The sequence below is a fragment of the Pieris napi genome, chromosome 19 (genome assembly GCF_905475465.1).
Source record: "Pieris napi chromosome 19, ilPieNapi1.2, whole genome shotgun sequence".
NCBI classification, from domain to species: domain Eukaryota; kingdom Metazoa; phylum Arthropoda; class Insecta; order Lepidoptera; family Pieridae; genus Pieris; species Pieris napi.
In genome coordinates this window covers 6,225,383-6,247,698 of record NC_062252.1, presented here as the reverse complement: position 1 = coordinate 6,247,698, position 22,316 = coordinate 6,225,383, and the positions used below count along the sequence as shown (strand labels likewise).

General features: G+C 33.2%; 2 protein-coding genes across 3 annotated transcripts; one reads left to right on the top strand and one right to left on the bottom strand.

Moving 5' to 3' along the window:
• Positions 1–3,100: 3,100 nt before the first annotated feature.
• LOC125059297 (retinal rod rhodopsin-sensitive cGMP 3',5'-cyclic phosphodiesterase subunit delta) lies at positions 3,101–5,798 on the bottom strand. 2 transcript variants are annotated; one of them, XM_047663668.1, is made up of 5 exons: positions 5,515–5,798; positions 5,195–5,226; positions 4,626–4,777; positions 4,293–4,429; positions 3,101–3,263 (listed from the first exon to the last, which is right to left on the bottom strand). In XM_047663668.1, the coding sequence occupies exons 1-5, from the start codon at positions 5,583–5,585 to the stop codon at positions 3,182–3,184; spliced, it is 474 nt and encodes a 157-aa protein (XP_047519624.1). In that variant the 5' UTR covers positions 5,586–5,798; the 3' UTR covers positions 3,101–3,181. The 2 variants fall into 2 exon arrangements, with proteins under 2 accessions (XP_047519624.1, XP_047519625.1); XM_047663669.1 differs by lacking the exon at positions 5,515–5,798 and adding an exon at positions 5,422–5,493.
• A 960-nt stretch (positions 5,799–6,758) lies between these two features.
• LOC125059119 (ubiquitin-protein ligase E3A) lies at positions 6,759–22,208 on the top strand. The gene is made up of 16 exons (XM_047663339.1): positions 6,759–6,968; positions 7,156–7,372; positions 7,459–7,586; positions 7,684–7,838; positions 7,963–8,139; positions 8,800–8,915; positions 9,602–9,818; positions 10,703–10,872; positions 12,559–12,727; positions 14,191–14,325; positions 15,377–15,579; positions 16,452–16,633; positions 17,822–17,990; positions 19,964–20,131; positions 20,776–20,931; positions 21,832–22,208. Exons 1-16 carry the CDS (start codon positions 6,934–6,936, stop codon positions 22,168–22,170), a joined length of 2,736 nt encoding a protein of 911 aa, XP_047519295.1. The 5' UTR covers positions 6,759–6,933; the 3' UTR covers positions 22,171–22,208.
• Positions 22,209–22,316: the final 108 nt, after the last annotated feature.

The following is a 22,316-nucleotide window of genomic DNA, read 5'->3' as shown; positions in this document are numbered from 1 at the left end:
TTTGTCACCAAATAGAAATGATAGCTCTGCTCTTATTGATTGCTCCATCATCACCAAATGGAAATGATAGCTCTGCTCTTTTTGATTGCTCCATCATCACCAAATAGAACTGATAACTCTGCTCTTATTGATTGCTCCATCATCACCAAATGGAAATGATAGCTCTGTTCTTATTGATTTCTCCATCATCACCAAACGGAAATGATAGCTCAGCTCTTATTGATTGCTCCATCATCACCAAACGGAAATGATAGCTCTACTCTTATTGATTGCTCCTTTGTCACCAAATAGAAATGATAGCTCTGCTCTTATTGATTGCTCCATCATCACCAAATGGAAATGATAGCTCTGCTCTTTTTGATTGCTCCATCATCACCAAATAGAACTGATAGCTCTGCTCTTATTGATTGCTCCATTGTCACCAAATGGAAATGATAGCTCTGCTCTTTTTGATTGCTCCATCATCACCAAATGGAAATGATAGCTCTACTCTTATTGATTGCTCCTTTGTCACCAAATAGAAATGATAGCTCTGCTCTTATTGATTGCTCCATCATCACCAAATGGAAATGATAGCTCTGCTCTTTTTGATTGCTCCATCATCACCAAATAGAACTGATAGCTCTGCTCTTATTGATTGCTCCATTGTCACCAAATGGAAATGATAGCTCTGCTCTTTTTGATTGCTCCATCATCACCAAATGGAAATGATAGCTCTACTCTTTTTGATTGCTCCATCATCACCAAATATAAATTATAGCTCTGCTCTTTTTGATTGCTCCATCCTCACTATTAATTGTCGTTAATCAGTTGATAAATCAGTAATTATGACTTTCGACATTATAATTAGATTTAAAAAAAACAACTTTGAAACTTTAGTTAATCCACTATTTATTACAGTTTAAATTGACATTCTTTATAACACTCAAACTTGTAACAAAAACTTGTGAAAATTCAATCACATTATGTAAAATATATTATTTAGTTTAAAACTGTATACTACTTACAAAAATTAGTCATTCACCACTCAGAGGGACATTATTAATAAGAAAAATTTATAATAGAATACTGTTAGATTTTTTTAATAATACTTTCTAGTTTTTATTTTTTTAATGAAATCTGTGAATTTAAAAATCAGTAAGACATGTCCCAACAATGTAGTCCAAAGATACTTCTATGCCTTCCAATTATGAATTAAGATTTCAGTAATTAAGTATCAAAATTACATTAATAATATTACACTACACAGTAAATATATAGTGGACAGTTTATTATGGCGCGTCTAAACGGGCCATGTTTTGCTGCAATTGATGGCTGCACTGTTGGCAACTAATTGTCCGGCCATTAGAAAAATATTTTAATGCAGCTGATGGCCGAACAATCTATGGCTGGGCAATGTGTTGCAATATGTCTGCAATAGTATGGCCCATGATGCAGACTCCTAAACGGGCTACACAAACCGGCAACAATGGCTGACGAAATCACACTTGTCCCAGCAGCTAATATTGTTTTAAAAAAGAAACAGAAAAAGAAGAGATTGTGGATTTGACCTTACTTAAATAGGCGTGAAACTGTAGACAATTTGAGTATAGAAATAAGTCTTGATAATAAATTATTCAAGAACTAGAATGTCAAAAGCAGTAATTTTTACATAGTAATCTAACGTCAAATACAGCTGATCGCAAAACACAGAATATAGCAACAGGCACACTTCACTCATAGCAAACGTCATGTCGCGTGGAAAAGGATACACTGTGCCATAACAAAGAGAGTGACTGAAACAACAATAGAACTGGCTGTGCAATATTGCAGTTGAATTCGATAGCCTAGCGATCGTCCGGCCACCCATCGGGGCAATATCGGCCATATGTGGCTATACAAAACATGTTTGGCTATATGGCCGGGACATTACTGCAATATTGCATAGTGTGGCTGCTATTGTTTTCAATGTTGCCGGCCACAGTGTTGCAGCCATCAATTGCAGAAAAACATGGCCCGTTTAGACGCGCCATTAGAAAATTCAGTGATATGCATGCAATTTTTATAAAATCATAGTAAATGGAATTTTACAATTGAGATGTGTATTGAAGCATAATTAACATCATAACCCTGAAACCTGTTTAAGCTGGTGATTTATACCTCGACCTTCCATAGACAATAAAATGGAAAATTGTCTCCTTTTACTTCAAAAAGTATAGAGTCTGGCTAACGAAAGTAGATACTGGATTTTTTTGCAAACTTTTTATATGACAACACTAAAGTTAGTACGGTCAAAATGTCTTGATATTTTTTTATTTTAAATAAGTACATATTAGTTTTAGTTACTTAAGATAATGTTATTGTTCTTTTACAGATAGTCTTGAGATTATTAGCCAACGGTTATGAATTTAAGAAAAACAACAATGAATGTTCGTTATTAATTGAACGATATGATATAGCTGCATGGAGACATCACTTTTTGCGTACAATTGCATCGAAACGTGCAGACAAGCCAATAATATACTTAGATGAAACTTATGTCAACAAAACTTATAAGCCTAAAAATTGCAAGCATACACTAGTAAAATAAAAATGAATGTCAAAGTATCAAAGTGAGTTGTTCCAACTTTCCTTTTTACTTTAGGGCTGCCATGCTGATATTTTTTAAATTTGCCGCGCTTTTTCAATATCAACTTTCATTAGCCATACTCTATTAACCAAAGTGTTGAGTATGTTAACTATTTGAGGTATTTTGAGCATTTTAAAAGCAGTTTATGTTAAGCTTATACATACAATTCCAAACTGACTAGAAAATAATTACATACTATTACTTCTTTAGAGGCCTTATTTACATCACAATAAATGCGTTTCATTAAATTTTATTTAATATTATGGAATGTAGTAACATGAAATTATTTTTTCATTTATATTTTAAAAATAGTAATTTGGTAATAAGGTTTTTTGAATGACTTGTGATTGCATATTGCGAATTTACCATCAGTTGTCTTCAACTTATTAAACAGGTTTCCAACCAGTCAGTGTATCTTATCAAATCAAATCATTTAAATAGAGCCAGGAATGATGACTATTAAACTACTAAACTATGTAAGTGAAAATTCAGTGCAGTAAAAATATTTATTTGTAAATAAGGCCTGTAAAATGCATACACAAATGCTGATGTGTGCTTAGTCTATGTTCCGAATTAAACGTAAAATAATCTCACTCTGGAGGTAGTAATAAGGAGATCCCCGTCAAAGAATTTTGTTTCTATCACAACATTCCCACTGAAATTAAAAATGTTACTATTAGTATGTTGCCGTAGAAATATTGCCATATAAGTAAAATATCTCTTATCGAATAACTTGAGTGTTCGAGTCTAAACCCTTAGGTCAAACATTCAAATCACTGCTATGTAATGGACTTTTCTTTCTGTGAGGTTAACACTCCCGTTATAACCGGTATGACTTAGACCCAAAAATCTACTTGGGGAGCGTTCAAGTATTACGTAACGCGTTTTGGGAGGGGGGGTCCTTTTGTAAAACGTTACGATGCGGGGCGGGGGTTGAATTACGCGTTATTGTTAATATTATTTTCGACTTACACGAGACACTAGGTGGTCATGAAACGTTTTACTATACTTGAGTACAGTACTGTACTAGGGTACTGAAAAACGTTACGGCGAGATACATGGGGGGGGGGGGTCAATAATCTCCAAAAATTGCGTTACGTAATACTTGAACGCTCCCTTGTGACAAATAAAGAAGGTTGATTACCTACTTGCATTTTAAAAAAACATAATCAAGAACATATATAGATATCTTAGTCAGCTGCTTACACTGTTTTTTTAAACTATGCTGCTTGCCACTATAACTTAATATTTTACGCATGAGGTATATGAACGATGAACCTATGACGTTAAAGTGATCTTACAACAATTTTTTGACATAAATCATTTAGGAAGCGTTCAAGTATTACGTAACGAATTTTGGGGGAGGGGGGTTCTTTTTGTAAAACGTTACGATGCGGGCGGGGATTGAATTAAGCGTTATTGTGAATATTATTTTCGACTTTCCAGTACTTTACACCACATAATGGTACCTTTTAGGTATAAAGAGTCACTAGGTGGTCACTAAACGTTTTACTATACTTGGGTACAGAAAAACGTTACGGTGCGTTACAGGGGGGGGTCAATAATCTCCAACAATTGCGTGACGTAATACTTGAACACTCCCTAATGCACACACATCAAAATTTATATAATATCTGCAATCTACACAGAATATGAAACAGTCGCGAAACTATATAATACTTACTTAAGAACAATGGCTGGCATCATTTGGGATTCGGGAGCAGATTCTATTATGGATTGCCAAGTGTTGGTGGAATTGGGTATGACATACCCAAATTCAAAGAACCACTCTTCTAAACAACGCCCTTTAAACAGCACTTTCTGAAATTGTTGTTATATATATCAGTAAGAAATATTTACTTTTAATATAATATTTCTTGATAATTATAAAACACTTTTAATACAAAACACAACTAAATTTGTGAGAAAAGAAGCCAAAAGAAACCATATTTGGGTTTTTTCTTAGTCAAATATAAGAATTAATATTGTTTTTATGGACATTGTAAGGACAACTCACTTGTTCCAGCCTGAATCTGTCCATAGACTCAACTGAGCTAAAGTTCATTTCGCGGGAAACAACTCTACACTTGAGAATACGCTTAGGTACCCTAGCTTCATGCTCCATTTCTGGATTTGACATGTCTTCATTATGCTGCCAGAGAATCTTTCCTGAAACCCATAAATTAGATAATGACTATAAATTGTTTATAGAAGTACTTTTATAATAAATTTTCATGTACTAATAACAAACACAAAGAGTGTGTTTATGTTGTACCTGAGAAATACAATATAGTAGAGACCAGTACTAAAGATAGAATAGAGGTGGTTGCAAGTAAACATGATTAACAAAATGAGTAATATGAAGCAGGATAGGCAACACAATGGTAAAAAGTGATTACCAACTATATTTTTGTAAATTTTAATATTGTCATAACTTTAAACCAGTGTAGGCAATAGCATCAAAAAAAATCTTTTTTATTGCTTTCTTGAGAGAACTAAGAATAGTTAAGATTTGTGTGTGTGTAGTTTAGTGTCTATTTTAGAGGATTGAATCTGAACGGGATGTGAAACTAGAATTATATTTACCTGTGTCAGCATCACGTAGGTTCATCCAATTTCTGTAAATGTTTAAGGAAAAGATTGTATATAACATTTTCATGGAAAATAAAACTGTTAAGTAATTGTTGCAGGACATTACCCATCTGGCTCTTAAAGTAAACACTTTCATTGCTCTTACTTACTTTTACTTATTTTCACTATATATATAGTGACTTATATATATATTAAATGATTTATATGTATAAGGGGCTTACCCGTCTTCTAAAGTCAAAAAGATTATTTTATGGTATATTCGAAGTGCTTTTAGTTACTGAAATTGTGAAACTTATAACAGTGAAAAAGGATACATTTGAAAGCCTCTTAGTATTGTTACAACTCGATCTTGTTTAGCTTCTTCTGCAGGGAGAACATCCGTCATAGTGGCTTTCAAAATGTTCTTTATCGAAAATACTTGTAAGGCAAAATAATATAAACCACTTCGGTAATCAATCAAAGTTTATGATCTAAAAACCAATACATAAATAAGAATAATGGACTATATTTAATACAATAAAAAAGTTGTATTCACTAATAAGCTTTGAAATTAATTATTGATTTTTAAAAATATATACATAATACAAGTTTAATTTTACTGACAAATTCATATTTCATGTTCATGTATCATATTTTTAGTACATTGACACTTGATAGATTGACATTTGACAAAAACAATAATATATTTTTTTTACATAGAGGTATTAAGGGAGGTTTAGTATTTTTAAACCTTATATATTTTATACTATTTAATGTTTTTAACAAAAATATATATTTTTATTGACGGTAAAAGAAAAGTGAAGTTACCCCGTGATCAGTTAATAGTTCACCTATATATATATATTATATATATTTCTGTTTGTTCCGCACCTTTATATTTCTTTGGGAGGGGGGATGGGCTCCGGGAACCTCTCTTACTGTACGAAATTGTATTCAACAATAAGTTGAACCTATTGCATTACTTCTTTTTATAGAACAGGGGGCAAACGGGCAGGAGGATCACCTGATGTTAAGTGATACCGCCGCCCATGGACACTCAATGCCAGAGGGCTCGCGATTGCGTTACCGGCCTTTTAAGAATTACGCTCTTTTCTTGAAGGACCTTATGTTGAATTGGTTCGGAAATACCCCAGTGGGCAGCTGGTTCCACAAAGTGGTAGTGCGCGGTAGAAACTGCCTTGAAAAACGCTCAGTTGTGGAACGGCGGACGTCGAGGTGATACGGGTGGAATTTCGTATTCTGCTATACTGCTACAAATGCGTGCACGCATCAGCATTTAATTTAAGGCAATAATCGACGAAATAGAAGCGAAGGAGGCATCACAGATTGGGTTCACCAACATTAAAATATTGCTCTTATCTTAAATATATATTATTTTTTTATAAATATATAAGTTAAAGGTAGACTACTTTCAGTATCTCTCAGTAATATGTTTTTGAATAAGTAGAAAACAGAATGAACAGATAAAAATAGTGTATTTGTAGGACTATCCAAAATACGTCATTCTTGACCATATAAAATTTACTCTGTGTCATATCTAATAAGAAACTTCAAAGATAAAATTGAATTTTCATTCAAAATGGATGAAGGAGTGTAAAATTTTTAGGATCAAGTGCAGTCCTAATTTCTGCAGTATTATTTGTTTTATAATAAAATCTGAATTCATTCTTTAATTTATTTATTTTTCTTATAAATAGCGGTTAGATGTTATAAGTTATTTTTCAGTAATTTCTATGAACTCTAAAAGCGAAACTGACGAAGCTTCAAGGTAATTCTACGAATTTAATTTTCCTATACGTATGTATTAATTAATTTAATTTGCCGTCGTAATCCCCATTTTTATTATTAAATCTATTTAGTTGTGATTGCTATAGAAGTGAAGGTTAAGCTATCTTTATTTGTGACTTTCTTTGTTTTGTTTACTTCACCATGACACAGTCATATTATATATTTAGGGGGAGCGAAGCATCATCGTCAAATTCAGATCCTACCCCAGAGAGTTCCCAAGAAGAATCTACACCAATTTTATGTGCAGATTCAGGTCAAAATAATACTCAAGACATAATGAAAAGAGCAGCTGCCAAACACTTAATTGAGAGATATTTCTATCAGTTGGTAGATGGCTGTGGTAATCCTAACTGTGACAATAAATACTGCGCTTCAAGTGGAGAGGTATTAATATAACTTAATATATTTTATAGGACACTTAACTTTATACATTTTTTAAATGGTGTTTAAATATAAGAGTTATTTTTCAGGCACGCAATTTGACACCAAATGAAGCAGCTGCTGAGGCCATTAAATTGTTTTACAAAGAAGCTCGTTTATGTGATAGCCTTCCTAACAAAATTCCCCGTATTGAAGCCTGCCGTGAATCTAGTACTGGGTAATATTTGTAAAAATACTACATGTTGTGCAACTCTTAGTGCTTATATAAAGTGAAAATAGTTTTTACTACATATTAGTCATCCTTATTCTTACAGTGACAATACTACCGAAAATTCAGATAAAACAAATAAAGATGATAAGAACTTGGAAAGCCCTTCCTCTAGTTCATCACCAATTTTGGGTGGAAATTCTAAAGCAGAAACTAGTCAAAGTGTATCTCCTATTGATTATAAGAATCTAAGTCATAATAGTAAGTGCAAGATGTAGCTTACATAATATATTCCTAATGTAAAATAATATAAGAGTGCTTTAAAAAATAACATATATTATTCATTATTAGTCCTAAAACAATTAATAATCATTCTCAATATCAGATGGTGCACCACTGACAGAAGAAAAAATATATGAGTTGTGTAATGAATGTATCAAGAACAATTCTCCAGAAGCCTTAATAAGTGCCATTGCCAGAACCTTTACCAAGCCCTTAATATTAGCTAGAAGTTTTATCAAAGTGGATAATGTATCAAATAGTGCTAAAGAAGACAAGCAAGGTGAGAGTTTGAACTCTTTACATTTTCACATACTAAAGCTTACACCCTGTCCAGACTGTAGCGAGGTGAATAATAAGGAAAGTGGCTCTGTAGTATGGATGAATTACTTACCATGTTATAGAGTGCCAGTATGTGTTGGGTTTTTGGGCAAATCAAAGAAACTCCAGTGATTGTTATCTTAATATATAAATTACGTGTCACGTTGTTTGTCCGCTATGGACTCCTAAACTACTTTGCACACCGTGTGCAGTTTAATCTAACTTAAAAGATAGGATAGCTTACATCTCAATTTATACCCGCAATATTATTTTATTGCAAATATTTATTTATTATTTGATACAATTCTAACAGATGGCGCTGTGTTGAAAGTACCAACGTTTCAAATAAGCTACAATTTAATGGCATTACCACCAAAAAATCATGGTGGTCCCCATGACTGGTGTTCTCCTACCGTTTCCCTTGAATAGGTTACTACTATGTAATATAACTAAAACCACAGCAATGCTTGGCCGGTCTGCTAGTATTAATATAAGTCTTAAAATATCATACATTTCATACTTTAATATCCAACTAGCTAACACTTGAATTAGATTGAATTAATTTTATCATTGTTGCAGAGTTTCTGGATACCCATTAATAATATGAATAAATGATTTTCAGATAAAGAATCTGAAGCGATGTGTTCATCGAGTGATCCCGATAAGGATGTGGATAGTGCTTCTGGACCCACATTGGATGTAGCCTCATGTAGACGAGCTTTTGAATATCTTTCAAAAGTAAGAGTGGTCTTAAATAATCCAATTCAATTTCAACTTCAAAACGACCAATAATATAATGTATTGCGTTGGTTGTTGTGGTTGGTTATCTGGTTGTTGTTACTAGAACTTAAAATCCTAGGACTTCAATAAATTTGTAATCAACTATGCTTTGGAAATAGTATCTTGAACATTTGCTTCTTTGTTAGTTTGTTATTTGTTAAACCAAAAGGCAGAGATTTTTTTAATACCTAAAAACTAAATATAATAAAATTATAAATGATTATAATTTTTATTATAATAATTAAATTATAATGGGAATGTCATGATGTAGAACAAAGTCATGGATTGATTGTGTTTTGTTTGTATATTGTTGGTTTGGGTTATTATTAATTACTTAAGATGTCATGTGGAACATGGTTTAATGGTTGTGTAAAAAAAAAACATGGCTATTAAAAAGAGTGGCGGAGAGTTTATTGCCAGTTTTTCTCTTCCGTTCTACGCCCTTGATTTGAGAACTGGTACTAAATGTAAAATTAGAAGCATTAATATGTATTTCTTTACTGACAAGTCATAAGTGTACAATGTGTTACCCATATGATTAAATGATTTTTGAATTTGAATATTAAAATGTTTTGTTTTTCAAACAAAACAAAATCAGTTTTCTGAATACATACTTGGGTAACTTCAAACTAGTTCATTCACAGGTGCCATCAGTACAGTATAGCTCGGCATTTGTAATAATTCTGGCCACATTGGCGGAGTATTTACAATTGGATATGAGGATGACCAAAATGTTGAAACTGGATGATATCATTAACTGCTTTGTCATTGCATTTGAAGTCAGAGACCTCGGCTGTAGTGATTACTTAGAGGTCGCTTTGCCTGCACTCTGCAATGCTGCAGAACATTTACCTGTTAAAGGTATTTAAATGGTTAAGGGAGCGTTAAAGTATTACGTCACGCAATTGTTGGAGATTATTGACCCCCCCCCCATGTAACATGCCGTAACGTTTTTTATACCCAATGGTAAAACGATTTGTGACCACCCAGTGACTCTTTATACCTAAAAGTTACCATTATGTGGTGTAAAGTACTGGAAAGTCGAAAATAATATTAACAATAACGCGTGATTCAATCCCCGCCCCGTATAGTAACGTTTTACAAAAGGAAATCACCCCACCAAATCCCCCCCCTCCCCAATAATTCGTTACGTAATACTTGAACGCTCCCTAAGGCGGATTACTGTATGTGTGTTGTACTTAACTGATTATGCATGTCGGTAACTAGTAGTTGCATCATTATAAAACTTGAAAATGGGTAAAATCTTAGAGTTTCAATATAATATTTGCTAACCTAAACAGTATATATGTCACCGTAAAATTGTAAACACCGTTAGATTGTAATACACCTCGCGAGATTATAAACTGTCGAAAGATTGTGAACCTCAACGAACTGCTTACAATTTAACGTATTATTATTCGGTAGTTATATGAAATTGTTGGAAAGTAAAATTAATCTGTAATTGACCAAAGAAGTTTGAATGATAACTAAGTTAGTGTAGTACAATCTACCGAATAATAATACGTTAAATTGTAAGCAGTACGCTGAGGTTCACAATCTTTCGACAGTTTATAATCTCGCGAGATAGATTACAATCTAACGGTGTTTACAATTTTACGTTAACATATATATAACCAATATTTTTATTGGAATTTCCGTTTTCCATTATTGCCCATAGATGGCGTTTTACTAAATTAAATATTTGTGTAAAAGATAGCATCTAAAGGTTTGAATTTAATCTCCAGGTCAAGCTAAGTTGGCTCGTATTTGGGGGGAGCAGTGCAAAGATAGTCTACGACATATTCTAGAAACGTTACAACAATTGATTACCCTGAGGGTTATATCGACGAACTACACTGCGGGGTACCAGCTGCAAGATGATCAGAATGTTACCAGAGCGACCAAACTTATGAAAGTAAGTGAAGATAATTGAAAATTTATCAAACTTTTCATAGATATAACATAAGATATGCTAGTTGTGAATGCGATTTCGTTTGCGTGGAAATAATGAGGGCAATTTAAAAGCTGCGTATACACGTTTTAGTTATTAATATTGTAAAAAAAATCAAACGGAACGGGAATTCGAACTTTTTAATAGGGAAGAATGACATTTTTGTAAAATATATTTTGTATGACTGTATCTTTGGTATTGATTGTCGTGTTGTAAGGGAGTGTTCAAGTATTACGTAACGCAATTTTTAAAAAATTTAGAAGCTCCCTCCCCCCATGTAATGCACCATAACGTTTTTCTGTACCCCCCCGCCCCTCCCTTAACGTTACGTAACATTAAAGTGACCATTTAAGACACAGTCATGTTAAACAAAGTAATACCTTTGTTATTGTATTAATTGCGTTTGCAGTTGTAATAAACAAAAGAAGAGATTTTTAATGTTCTAAGAACTTTTTTGTTTTTTAGTTTTCTTTAGCCGTTTTCCAAATTTCGTTGGCATTTTTTTGGCACAATTGTGCTGGCAAGTTTATATGACAGCTTTTATATGTTATGAACAGCTGATGATGCAAATCTCCTGCTTGCGATGACATTACGGTATTTCCTCACACACACTGACAACAGCAATGTGCTTCTGTGTAAACTCTAATAAAATAAAAATCACGTACACACAGTCGAGGGATTCCCCGAAACATAAACTTAGGAAAGCAAAAATAACAAACAAAATAAAAAACAAAAATAAGTAACGTACAATAAAATAAATGGATTCCCCGTACAATATAAACGAAAAGGGTATTTGTGTATTCTAAATACACAAATAATATTAATTTACATGATTCTTGAAATTAAAAAAATAAATCTCATTGATTATCCAAAGCAGTAATAAAAAATCAATGATCTAATTGATCGAACATAATATTCTCTGATATCTATGAGTAGGTTTCTTTTAAATGAAGCTCAAATCGCTCTTTTGTCAGCGATATCCCCATGAGTAAGGGGCTACCTTACTTAAAGTGGGGTATTTTAACTGTGCGGATAGTTACAGCATCAAAAAGTAAATAACCATTGCTAAGGTCACATTATATACGAAAGAGGTTACAACGTATTTTTACTTAAAGGTCAATAATTTCAATCGAAATAACCTACGTATAACTTAAAACAAGTAGAAGTAATGTAATCTTAATTATTTCGACTATGCATTTGCGTGTTGTTCCCACGAGAATGTAAGTGCGTGCTCCTATTTCACCATGCCTCCTGCTGATAGAGGACAAATCTTTGTTTTTAATTTATTTTATTATTATTAATTAAGATGTCTTCTGGAACATGGTGTTATGGTTGCAGCTCCTTACAAACATTGTGTAAAACAAAAACCTCGGCGATTAAAAAGAGTGGCGGAGAGTTTATTGCCAGTTCTTCTCTTCCGCTCTACGCCCTTGATTTGAGAACTGGCAGTGAATGTATAATTAGAAGCATTTAATATGTATATCTTTTTTGACGTTCTTAAGTGTACATTGTGTTACCTTTTAAATTAATTAAAAATTATGATTTTGAATTTTGAATTTTTTGGATTTTGATTGTCCAACAAATAATAATAATAATTCGAACCTGTAGTTTAGCAATCTCTTTAATAATAATATTAAATAATTTTTTCAGATAGTGTACTACGCAAATATGATATCTGGAATCATGGAATCGAATACGTTGAGAGAAGAGCCGGTCATTATCATGAATCAGTTGGATCCACTTGGAGACGCATTGGACCACTTGTACCCGTTAACCTCTATTAAAAACTTAAAGCAAGCTCAGCCAGAAGACCCCTTAGGTAATTTCACCAGTATAATAAGCGAAATAGAACTAATTTCAGTGTACGAACTACCAGGCTCCAAAAGATAAACCACGTATGGAAATTGTATACGTTTTTACAACAAACTCCCAAGCGAAATTAGAGAATTATCGCTAAATAAATTCAAAGCCCTCGTTAAGAACCTATCCTATCGCTAAACTCCAAAAAAGTACATTGTTTCTTTCCATTTTTCGTCATCGTTTCTTGAAGTTGGGAGAATGGAAAAAATATATGGTGGAGTTGAGTAGTTTATGTATCCATTTTGAAAGATACACGATTTTAATAACTTCGCTCGAAAGAACAAAAAACCAAACATAGCCAATTTTTAACACTTTGAATTCATTTTATGACGAAAATGTATATAGAACATAATTTTGAAATTAACACGATATATTTAATCGCAAACCAAGTTATCCATTTCAGAAAAAAAATGATAAAATTACATTAATTTAATGTTTTACATAACTAATTGTTATTACGGGCCGACGCGACGCGCCTCTCTGCGCACCGCAGTCCACCTCGAGACACTGACACAGCAATTCTTGCTGGGATAGGGCCTTAAACGTAAATTAATCAATAAAGCGTTTTATAAATTTAACGAATATTTAAATGATCCTAATCCTTTGATTTGCTCCAGTTCAAACAATTTGTATGACTCAAAACTTAGCGATTAAAAAGAGTGGCGGAAAGTTTCTTCTTACCCGCTCAACGCCCTTGACTTGCGAATTGGTAGTAAATGTAAATTTATAATTAATTTAACTTCTTTTTGACGATTCATAAGTGTACTTGTTTACCTATATGAATAAAGATATTTTGAGTATAACCGACTTCCAAAAAGAAGGTTATCGGTGTGACCTGAAAAACTAGTGAACCAACTCTAACACTATAAATCGAATTGTAATAATTATTAAAGGTGTTTCTTCATACAGGATTTTTTTAAAGATTTTTAATGGTTAAGATCAATTTTTAAGAATGTGTCCTGTTGAACCAGAAACCATTTGTTTAAAGCTACGGTTTCCTAGAAAAGCGGTGCCGTTATCCAACGGCCCGCCCGTAATGTAACGTTGGGTGACGTCACCCATACGTTGTCTATAAATAACATCGGAGTAGGTTTACTAGAGAACGTTGAGTGTCACCGTAACGTCAAATAGCGGTGCTGTCATTTGCATGACGGCCGTCATAGCGGTGATAAACAGTAGTTCAGTAGCGGTGCCCATATTTAATTAATACAATGAGTGGAAACGTGACTTGGACGAGCGAAAATGATTGTTTTTTTGCATTATGTTAAAAAGTAAAGACGGCCGTTATGAACAACCGTAACTTGACGGCCGTTAGTTAACGGCACCGCTTTTCTAGGAAACCTAAGCTTTACTGAGAATCTTAATAATTAAACTCTGGGTTTAGTTTATGTCGGCGGTTAATAAATATTGATTTTTTTTCAGCTGTTGAATTAGGTATAAATGTATTAGACGCTAGGAAACCATATTTAGCTTTTGAAGAATTTTACAACGAACCTCTGAGTGATACAATTGAGATGGACATCGATTTTGCTAATTATAAAACTGATATTAGTGGAGGTAAGTTTTTTTTATAGAAAAGGGGGCAAAGGGGCAGGATGCTCATCTGATGTTAAGTGATACCGCCGCCCATAGACACTCTCAATGCCAGAGCGCTCGCGAGTGCGTTGCCGGCTTTTTAAGAATTGGTACGCTTTTGAAGGACCCTAAGGCGAATTGGTTCGTTATTATTACTAATATATGAAGTAAGAACTTGGCCGAGTCGCTTTAGTGACTCTCATCCCTGAGGTCGTAGGTTCGATCCCCGCAACAAAAGAATTTCTTTCTATGTGCGCATTTAACATTCGAACGGTGAAGGAATAGTCGTGAGGAAATCGGCTTGACTTAGATCTTATACTTGCCTATTAGATAAATAAATGATCATGAAACAGATTCAGAAATTTGAGGCCCAGACCTAAAAAGGTTGTAGCGCCACTGGTTTTTTTTTTCAATAAATACATAACTTTGAAATGAGAGTAATAATAATAGTCTAAGATCCCGATCCCCCTTCACCGAGATGCTTATTTAATGAAACGTATTTTATATTTAATTTAATATGTCAATAAATATAATCCATATGGGTTGTCTAGCAAATTTCAGTCCAGAGTATGTTTAATTAATATTTAAAAAAAATATTTTTTTAAACATTTCACCGGTATGATTATTAGATAAATTCTATACCAATCGAAAGTATGAAGCCCATAGAATATGCAAACGTTAGGTTGTTTTTAATCAATTAATTATTTATGTGTATATTTTTTATGTGACACTAAAGTATATATACATCTTTAGTATAAAAGAAGGTTATAGTGATACATATATAATACTACCCTGATTAAAAATATTGATTGAAAAAAGTTCAAAAAATTTACTATATGCAAATTATAAAAAATATCTTTTTTAAAATATTAATTAAACATACTCTGGACTGAAATTTGCTAGGCAACCCATATGGATTATATTTATTGACATATTAAATTAAATATAACATACGTTTCATTAAATAAGCATCTCGGATCTTATACTATAATATTTTATTTTCAATCGTATTAATTTATTTTTATAATTCCAGGTAAAAAATTCTCATTCCTCAAATACCCATTTATACTTACTGCTGCGACTAAGTCATTAGGCCTGTATTATGAGAACCGAATTCGGATGTACTCGGAGAGACGCGTGTCCCTTCTACACGCGGTCGTCGGTGCCTCACCACCTATGCCTTTCTTGAGGCTCAAAGTGAGACGATCTCACATCATTGATGATGCGTTGGTGGAGGTTAGTGTTGTAATTTTTTAATATTTTTCTTATAAATTAGAAAAATAATTAAAATGTCACTGGCTAACTTAGGGAGCATTCAAGTATTACGTAACGAGTTTTGGGGGGGTGGGGGTCCTTTTGTAAAACGTTACGATGCGGGGCGGGGATTGAATTACGCGTTATTGTTAATATTATTTTCGACTTAAACCACATAATAGGAACTTAAAAGACACAAGGTGGTCACGAAACGTTTTACTAAACTTGAGTACAGTACTGTACTAGGGTACTGAAAAACGTTACGGCGAGTTACATGGGGGGGGGGGGGGTGTCAATGATCTCCAAAAATTGCATTACTTGAACGCTCCCTTACTTGCTCTTTGCAAATTTCATTAAATTTGGATCAGTGCTTGCTAAGTAGAAAAACTAAAAAATATAAATTCACACAAAAATGTGTAAATAATGTATTTTACTCGTGTCCAACAAATTTCCTATTTTCAAGACATGATAAACAAAGCAGACTTACCATGTTATTTATTTATTAACACTTCATTAATATAATAAAAATTGAATATCATTAAATGAAAAGGAGGGCAACTGGCGGCCATATCGCTTTCGAGCGATCTCTTCCAGGCAACCACTGTGAGTAAAAAGTGCGTGCTCACAAAGTACACATGTCAGAAGTGAAACTTCTTTGGAAAACTAATTTTTAACTCTTGTTCATATTTATATATATCTAAAAAGACTTAAAATAGAACAATAAAAAAAAAAATCTTTTCCCTAAGTTTTATACTCTGCTTTTTAACTAGAGTAATCATCTGTCTCTTTTCATCACAGCGTAAATACAATTCGTCTGAAAGACACAGTTCTATTAAGGGGTAAAATGTTTTCAGCTTGAAATGATAGCAATGGAGCGAGCCCTAGATCTGAAGAAACAGTTGGTGGTGGAGTTTGAAGGTGAACAGGGCGTGGATGAGGGCGGAGTCAGTAAGGAGTTCTTCCAACTTATTGTTGAGGAGATCTTCAATCCCGATTATGGAATGTTTACCCAACAACCTGATTCGCATACTGTATGGTGAGTATCATGTTGAACAATGGCTCAGGAGGATCACTTGATGCCGGGTGACATGCCCTCACTCCATAGTGACATTGCTAAAAGGCAAGTGTGTTGCCGGTCTTTTAAGAATTGGTACGCTTTATTGGAAAGACTCTAAGACGAATTGGTACGGAAATACCTACCAGGATTTGCTTTTTGTAGAGGAGTTATTGAAGTTTATAATAATTTTTACATTTACATAGTTTGAAGTTTAAAGTAGAAATCGTGGTAGTCCGTTAAGTTAAAAGATATGATCTATACTTAATATTATAAAGAGGAAAGGTTTGATTTTTTGTTTGTTTGAAATGAATAGGCTCCGAAACTACTGGACCGATTTCAAAAATTCTTTCACCGTTGGCAAGCTACACTATTCCCGAGTGACATAGGCTATGTTTCATTTTCAAAAAAAATAGGGATTACTAAAACTTGAATAATCTAACCCAAGGTGTAAAAAAATAAACAAAAAACTTCCTTCAATCGCGTGCGCTGCGAAAATTATTAATGATAGAACAAAATGATGTCTGTCAATTTTTCAGGACACATCACTATCTATAAAAAATGTCGACAGCATGTCTCTATCTTTTATAGTTACGTCACAATAAGCGTCCTTTTATAAAAAAATTTTTTATTAAAATACCACCGCTAGAAAAGGCTCTTTATGTGTACCTAGGTATTGATCCTTAACAAAATAAATACCAACGTTTCACATAAGCTACAATTTAATGGCATAGTTTTATGGTAAAAAGCATGGTCGATTGGCGTTCTCCTGCCGTTTCTCTTGAATAGTTTACTACTATGTAATATAACAAAAATCTTAGCCACAGCAACGTTTGGCCGAGTCTACTCCTATGATATATAGAAAATATGTTACAATCTTCCAATAATACAACCATGTAAATCGGTCAAACCGTTCTCGAGTTATTAGTGTTTGAACAAACCCAACATTTTAAGTGTTTATCGAGTTATATGTACATATATATTTAAAGAAAATACTTTTTTACCGGATTGAAGTTATGTATTATTTTACATAATTTAAAAAAAAATCGATGTTTCGCGTGATTTACAGCGTGCGTGGTCACGGTGACTCAAAAAAAAGTGTTTTCTTTAAATGTGTAAAAGTTATGTTAAAAAAAGACTATGTACATATATATATATTTTAAATTTCAGGTTTAACCCCACGTCATTTGAAACAGAGGCCCAGTTTACGCTTATTGGAATTGTTCTAGGCCTGGCTATTTACAATAATATTATATTAGCCGTTAACTTTCCAATGGTCGTCTATAGAAAGCTCATGGGCAAGAAGGGATCTTTCCAAGATTTAGCTGATTGGAATCCCGTAAGTATTAGTGCGTCAAAAATCTTACGATTTATATAATAATTTATGTATCGTAAATTACTAATACCTTACTAGGAACTCTATTCTACTCGGGTATTCGTAATTAATACGATTTTAAATAAGCATATTTAAAGAATTATATTCAAACTATACACGATGGCCAAAAAGTCGTGGATCTAATCATAAGTCGAATCGTTGTTGTTGTTTTTTCGTCCTAGAAAGATATTAGAGTGACTCATTGCCATGTGTAATACCTTTTCAGAATTCTTATTAAATGCGCCAAAACATGTAATACAGGGTCACTTTTCGGTAGAGTAATTTTTTTTCACAGTGGGGTCCGAAGTAAACAAAAAGTTATGATTTGGAAAAAAATTATATCATATAACTTAATATTATCCTCAATACACTCAATAAACAACTATAAATAGTATGTTTAACTGAAGAACTCTTCAGTGCCAATCTAGTAGATATTATGAAAAAGATACAGAATGAAGATATTTTCGAATTTTAATAAGAATTAGTCAAAAAAGTCAATTTTCTTATAAAATGTAAAATCAATTATAACTCTGCATGGGTTGAGCTTAGAGACCTCCCGTAGAACAATTTGTTGCAGCTGATGACCTCATCTATCCCCTATTTTCGTTTGATCCACGACTTTTTGACCAACCTGTATATGTGTTTCAGTTTAGTTCCAAATACGGCTACCGATCGCTGCTCAAAATTTCCGTAAAAACATTTGTTTTACTATTAGATTTTTCGCATTCTTAGACAAGTTATATTAGGCCGATATTCATACGATTATTTAGAATTTAACCATTTATATGGCACTAATATTTATAGATGTATATAGGATGTAATACTTTTGATATTAAAAATATAGCCAATATCCACCTTAATATACATATCTAGATATAAGGAATAGGAATAGTCTGCACCCAGATCTTGCATGGTCAGCCCCTGAGAGCACTAAAAGTCTGTTGTTCACATACTCTAGAAATGATGCTGTTATATTTTTTTTAATTGACAAAAAGCTTGCCAACGCTCGGCACACTGGCACATTGGTAAAAACAAATACAAAATACAATTTTTAATGTGACAACATGAAATACATGTAGAGATCATACAAATATTAAACCAATACAAATAAAACAAACATTACAAAAATAAATAATTACTAATCAAAAAAATTTGAATTACAAAAAAAACTAAACAAAAATCCATTTTATAGTGTGAGGGGAGCAACTATAGATATCCAGACCTAGCTCGTTTATAATTTTATTATAAGTGGGTAGGAGCAAGTTGTTGCTTTAAACAAGTTTTATAATAAATAATGGAAGCGGGAGCGTGGAGGAAGTTGTGAGGCGCCACTAACACGACCTTCAGAAATGAAGAGTGCGATAATCATTGATATACAAAAAACCCATGATGCACAGTCTCGAATAAAAGTAACGCTTGAAAGTGTCCCGAAACACTACGACCGACCGTGGTCGGTAGGACAAGGTATTGAGTGGAGTCGAACATGACTTTTTTATTTACAACTATTTAACATAATTTTAAATTTATCCGACTTTTCGGGTGCTTTACAGCGTGCGTGGTCACGGTGACTGAAGACAAAAGGTGTTGGAAGTTAAATAGTTGTAAATTTATAATAATACATAACTTTAATCCGGTTAAAAAGTTTTTTGTTTAAATTAAAAAAAAATGTTAAATTGGCTACCTCCTGACCTACACTTTATATAGCGTAAATATATTTGTCAAAAACTACACACAAAAAAGTTCAAAAGTACATAAATTTATTTATAAAAAAAACACAAATAAATAACATCGACTCCACTTATTAGACGCGAGACTATTTGAAATGAGCGCACAATTTAGAATGTTGCGCTCATTTTTTGAGGACGTTTTTTTGACGTTGAGTGTGCATCTTGGGTTTTTTGTATATCAATGGCGATAATAAGTAATATTAATTTCAGATATTATACAACGGCCTCAAAGACATGCTAGAGTACGTGGGCGATGATTTGGCGGACGTGTACTATCAGACGTTCAGGATATGCTATACGGATGTGTTTGGGAACAATATATTCCAAGATCTTAAAGAAAATGGCGACAGTATATTTGTTACGCAGGATAATAAACGGGTTTGTTAAGAATTATATTTTAAGGAAAAATTTACAGAGGACTTAGGGAGCGTTCAAGTATGGAGTACGCAATATTTTGGAGATTATTGCCCCCCCCCCCCCCACGTGTAACGCGCCGTAACGTTTTTCTGTACCCAATAGTAAAACGTTTCGTGACCATCCAGTGACTTTATACCTAAAAGTTACCATTATGTGGTGTAAAGTACTGGAAAGTCGAAAATAATATTAACAGACGCGTAATTTAATCCCCGCCCCGCATAGTAACGTTTTACAAAAGGACACCCCAAAATACTAGAACGCTCCCTCACTCCCAATACCACTTTGTGGAACCAGCTGTCCACTGAAGTATTTCTGAAACAATTCGACTTAGGATCCTTTAAAAAAAAGAGCGTACCAATTCTTAAAAGGCTAGCAACGCAGTCGCGAGCCCTCTGGCATTGAGTGTCCATGGGCGGCGGTACCACTTAACATGATGAGTCTCCTGCCCGTTCTATAAAAAAATATAGTTATCGCGTTTTATTTAAAAGTTTTTTTTTAATTCTGCAAAGGAAGGGAAAGGGTGTTTGATTTTAACATACTCTTACCCTAATAGACTTGGCTCAATCGATGTGGAAATTTTTATTTATTATTAATGTTGATTCCAGGAATTCGTAGATCTGTACGCAGAGTTTCTGCTGAACAAATCCGTTGATACGCAGTTCAAGGCTTTCCGTCGTGGCTTTGTGATGGTGACCGATGAGAGTCAGCTCGGGTCACTCTTCAGGCCAGAAGAGGTTGAAACCCTCGTATGTGGTAGTAAGGTTAGTCGAAACATTACTAAAAAGTATGAAAAATAGGGACTTATTCATAAAAATAACTCTTTTGTTTGAATATTTTAGGTTAAAAGGTGCAGTTTGGTATAGATGTTAACGTAAAATTGTAAAAACCGTTAGATTGTAATCTATCGGTTATCGGTTATCGGTATTCGGTAGATTGTACTACACTAACTTAGTTATCATTCAAACTTCTTTGGTCAATTACAGATTAATTTTACTTCCCAACAATTTCATATAACTACCGAATAATAATACGTTAAATTGCAAGCAGTATGTTGAGTTGACAATCTTTCGACAGTTTACAATCTCGCGAGATAGATTACAATCTAACGGTTTTTACAATTTTACGGTGACATAGACGTAACGGACCTTTTATATAGCCTAGCTTCTAACTAGAGCTGTGTAGACATATATGTTGACATATTTAGAGCGAATACAATAAAATATATTCTAAAGTAAAACTATACTAGTGTATGGTAAATTAAGTATTGATGTTAAAAATACTGAACTATGGTAATTCGTTTTAATTGATTTCTTATTAAAAATTAGTTTAGACCTTTAAATAAAAGACAACTACTCAATAACATCAAAAAATTAAATAACAAAAATCTTATTTTTGAATCACCCAAATTTGTTACTCTCGGTTTGGTAGTAAAATACTAATTTATAAGTTGGATTAATTTATAAATCTGCTTTTTTGACCTTAATTTTTATATCAAACAAATTGTATATTGAAATTTAATTTTACATTGTATAATAAATTGTAATTGAAATTCAAGTCTAAATGATATAAATTAAATATTTTAATGTCAAGTTTCATCAATAAACTACATACTATATATACAACCGTCATAGATTATTCTTCTTAAAAGAGATCAATTTCAGGACTTTGACTTCAATGAGCTTGAAAAATCAACGGAATATGATGGAGGCTACACAGCAGAATCACAAACAATCAAAGATTTCTGGAGCATTGTTCACAGCTTATCACTAGAGGATAAGAGAAAACTTCTGCAATTCACAACTGGCTCGGACAGAGTTCCAGTCGGGGGTCTTAGTCATTTGAAACTGGTTATCGCTAGAAATGGACCGGATTGTGATAGACTACCCACAGCTCATACGTGTTTTAATGTTCTCTTACTACCGGAGTATGAAAATAAAGATAAACTCCAAGATAGACTGATGAAAGCTATAAGTTACTCGAAGGGCTTTGGCATGCTTTAGATTATTGATAAATGAATTAATAAATTTTCAAATTTTAATTTGTTTTTAATTGTAATTGGTGTGCAATGCCTCCATTGAGTTCAAAAGTAAAAATTGAATTGTTTTAATTGTTGTTTAGTGTTGAAATGTTGCCATATTTAGTCGTT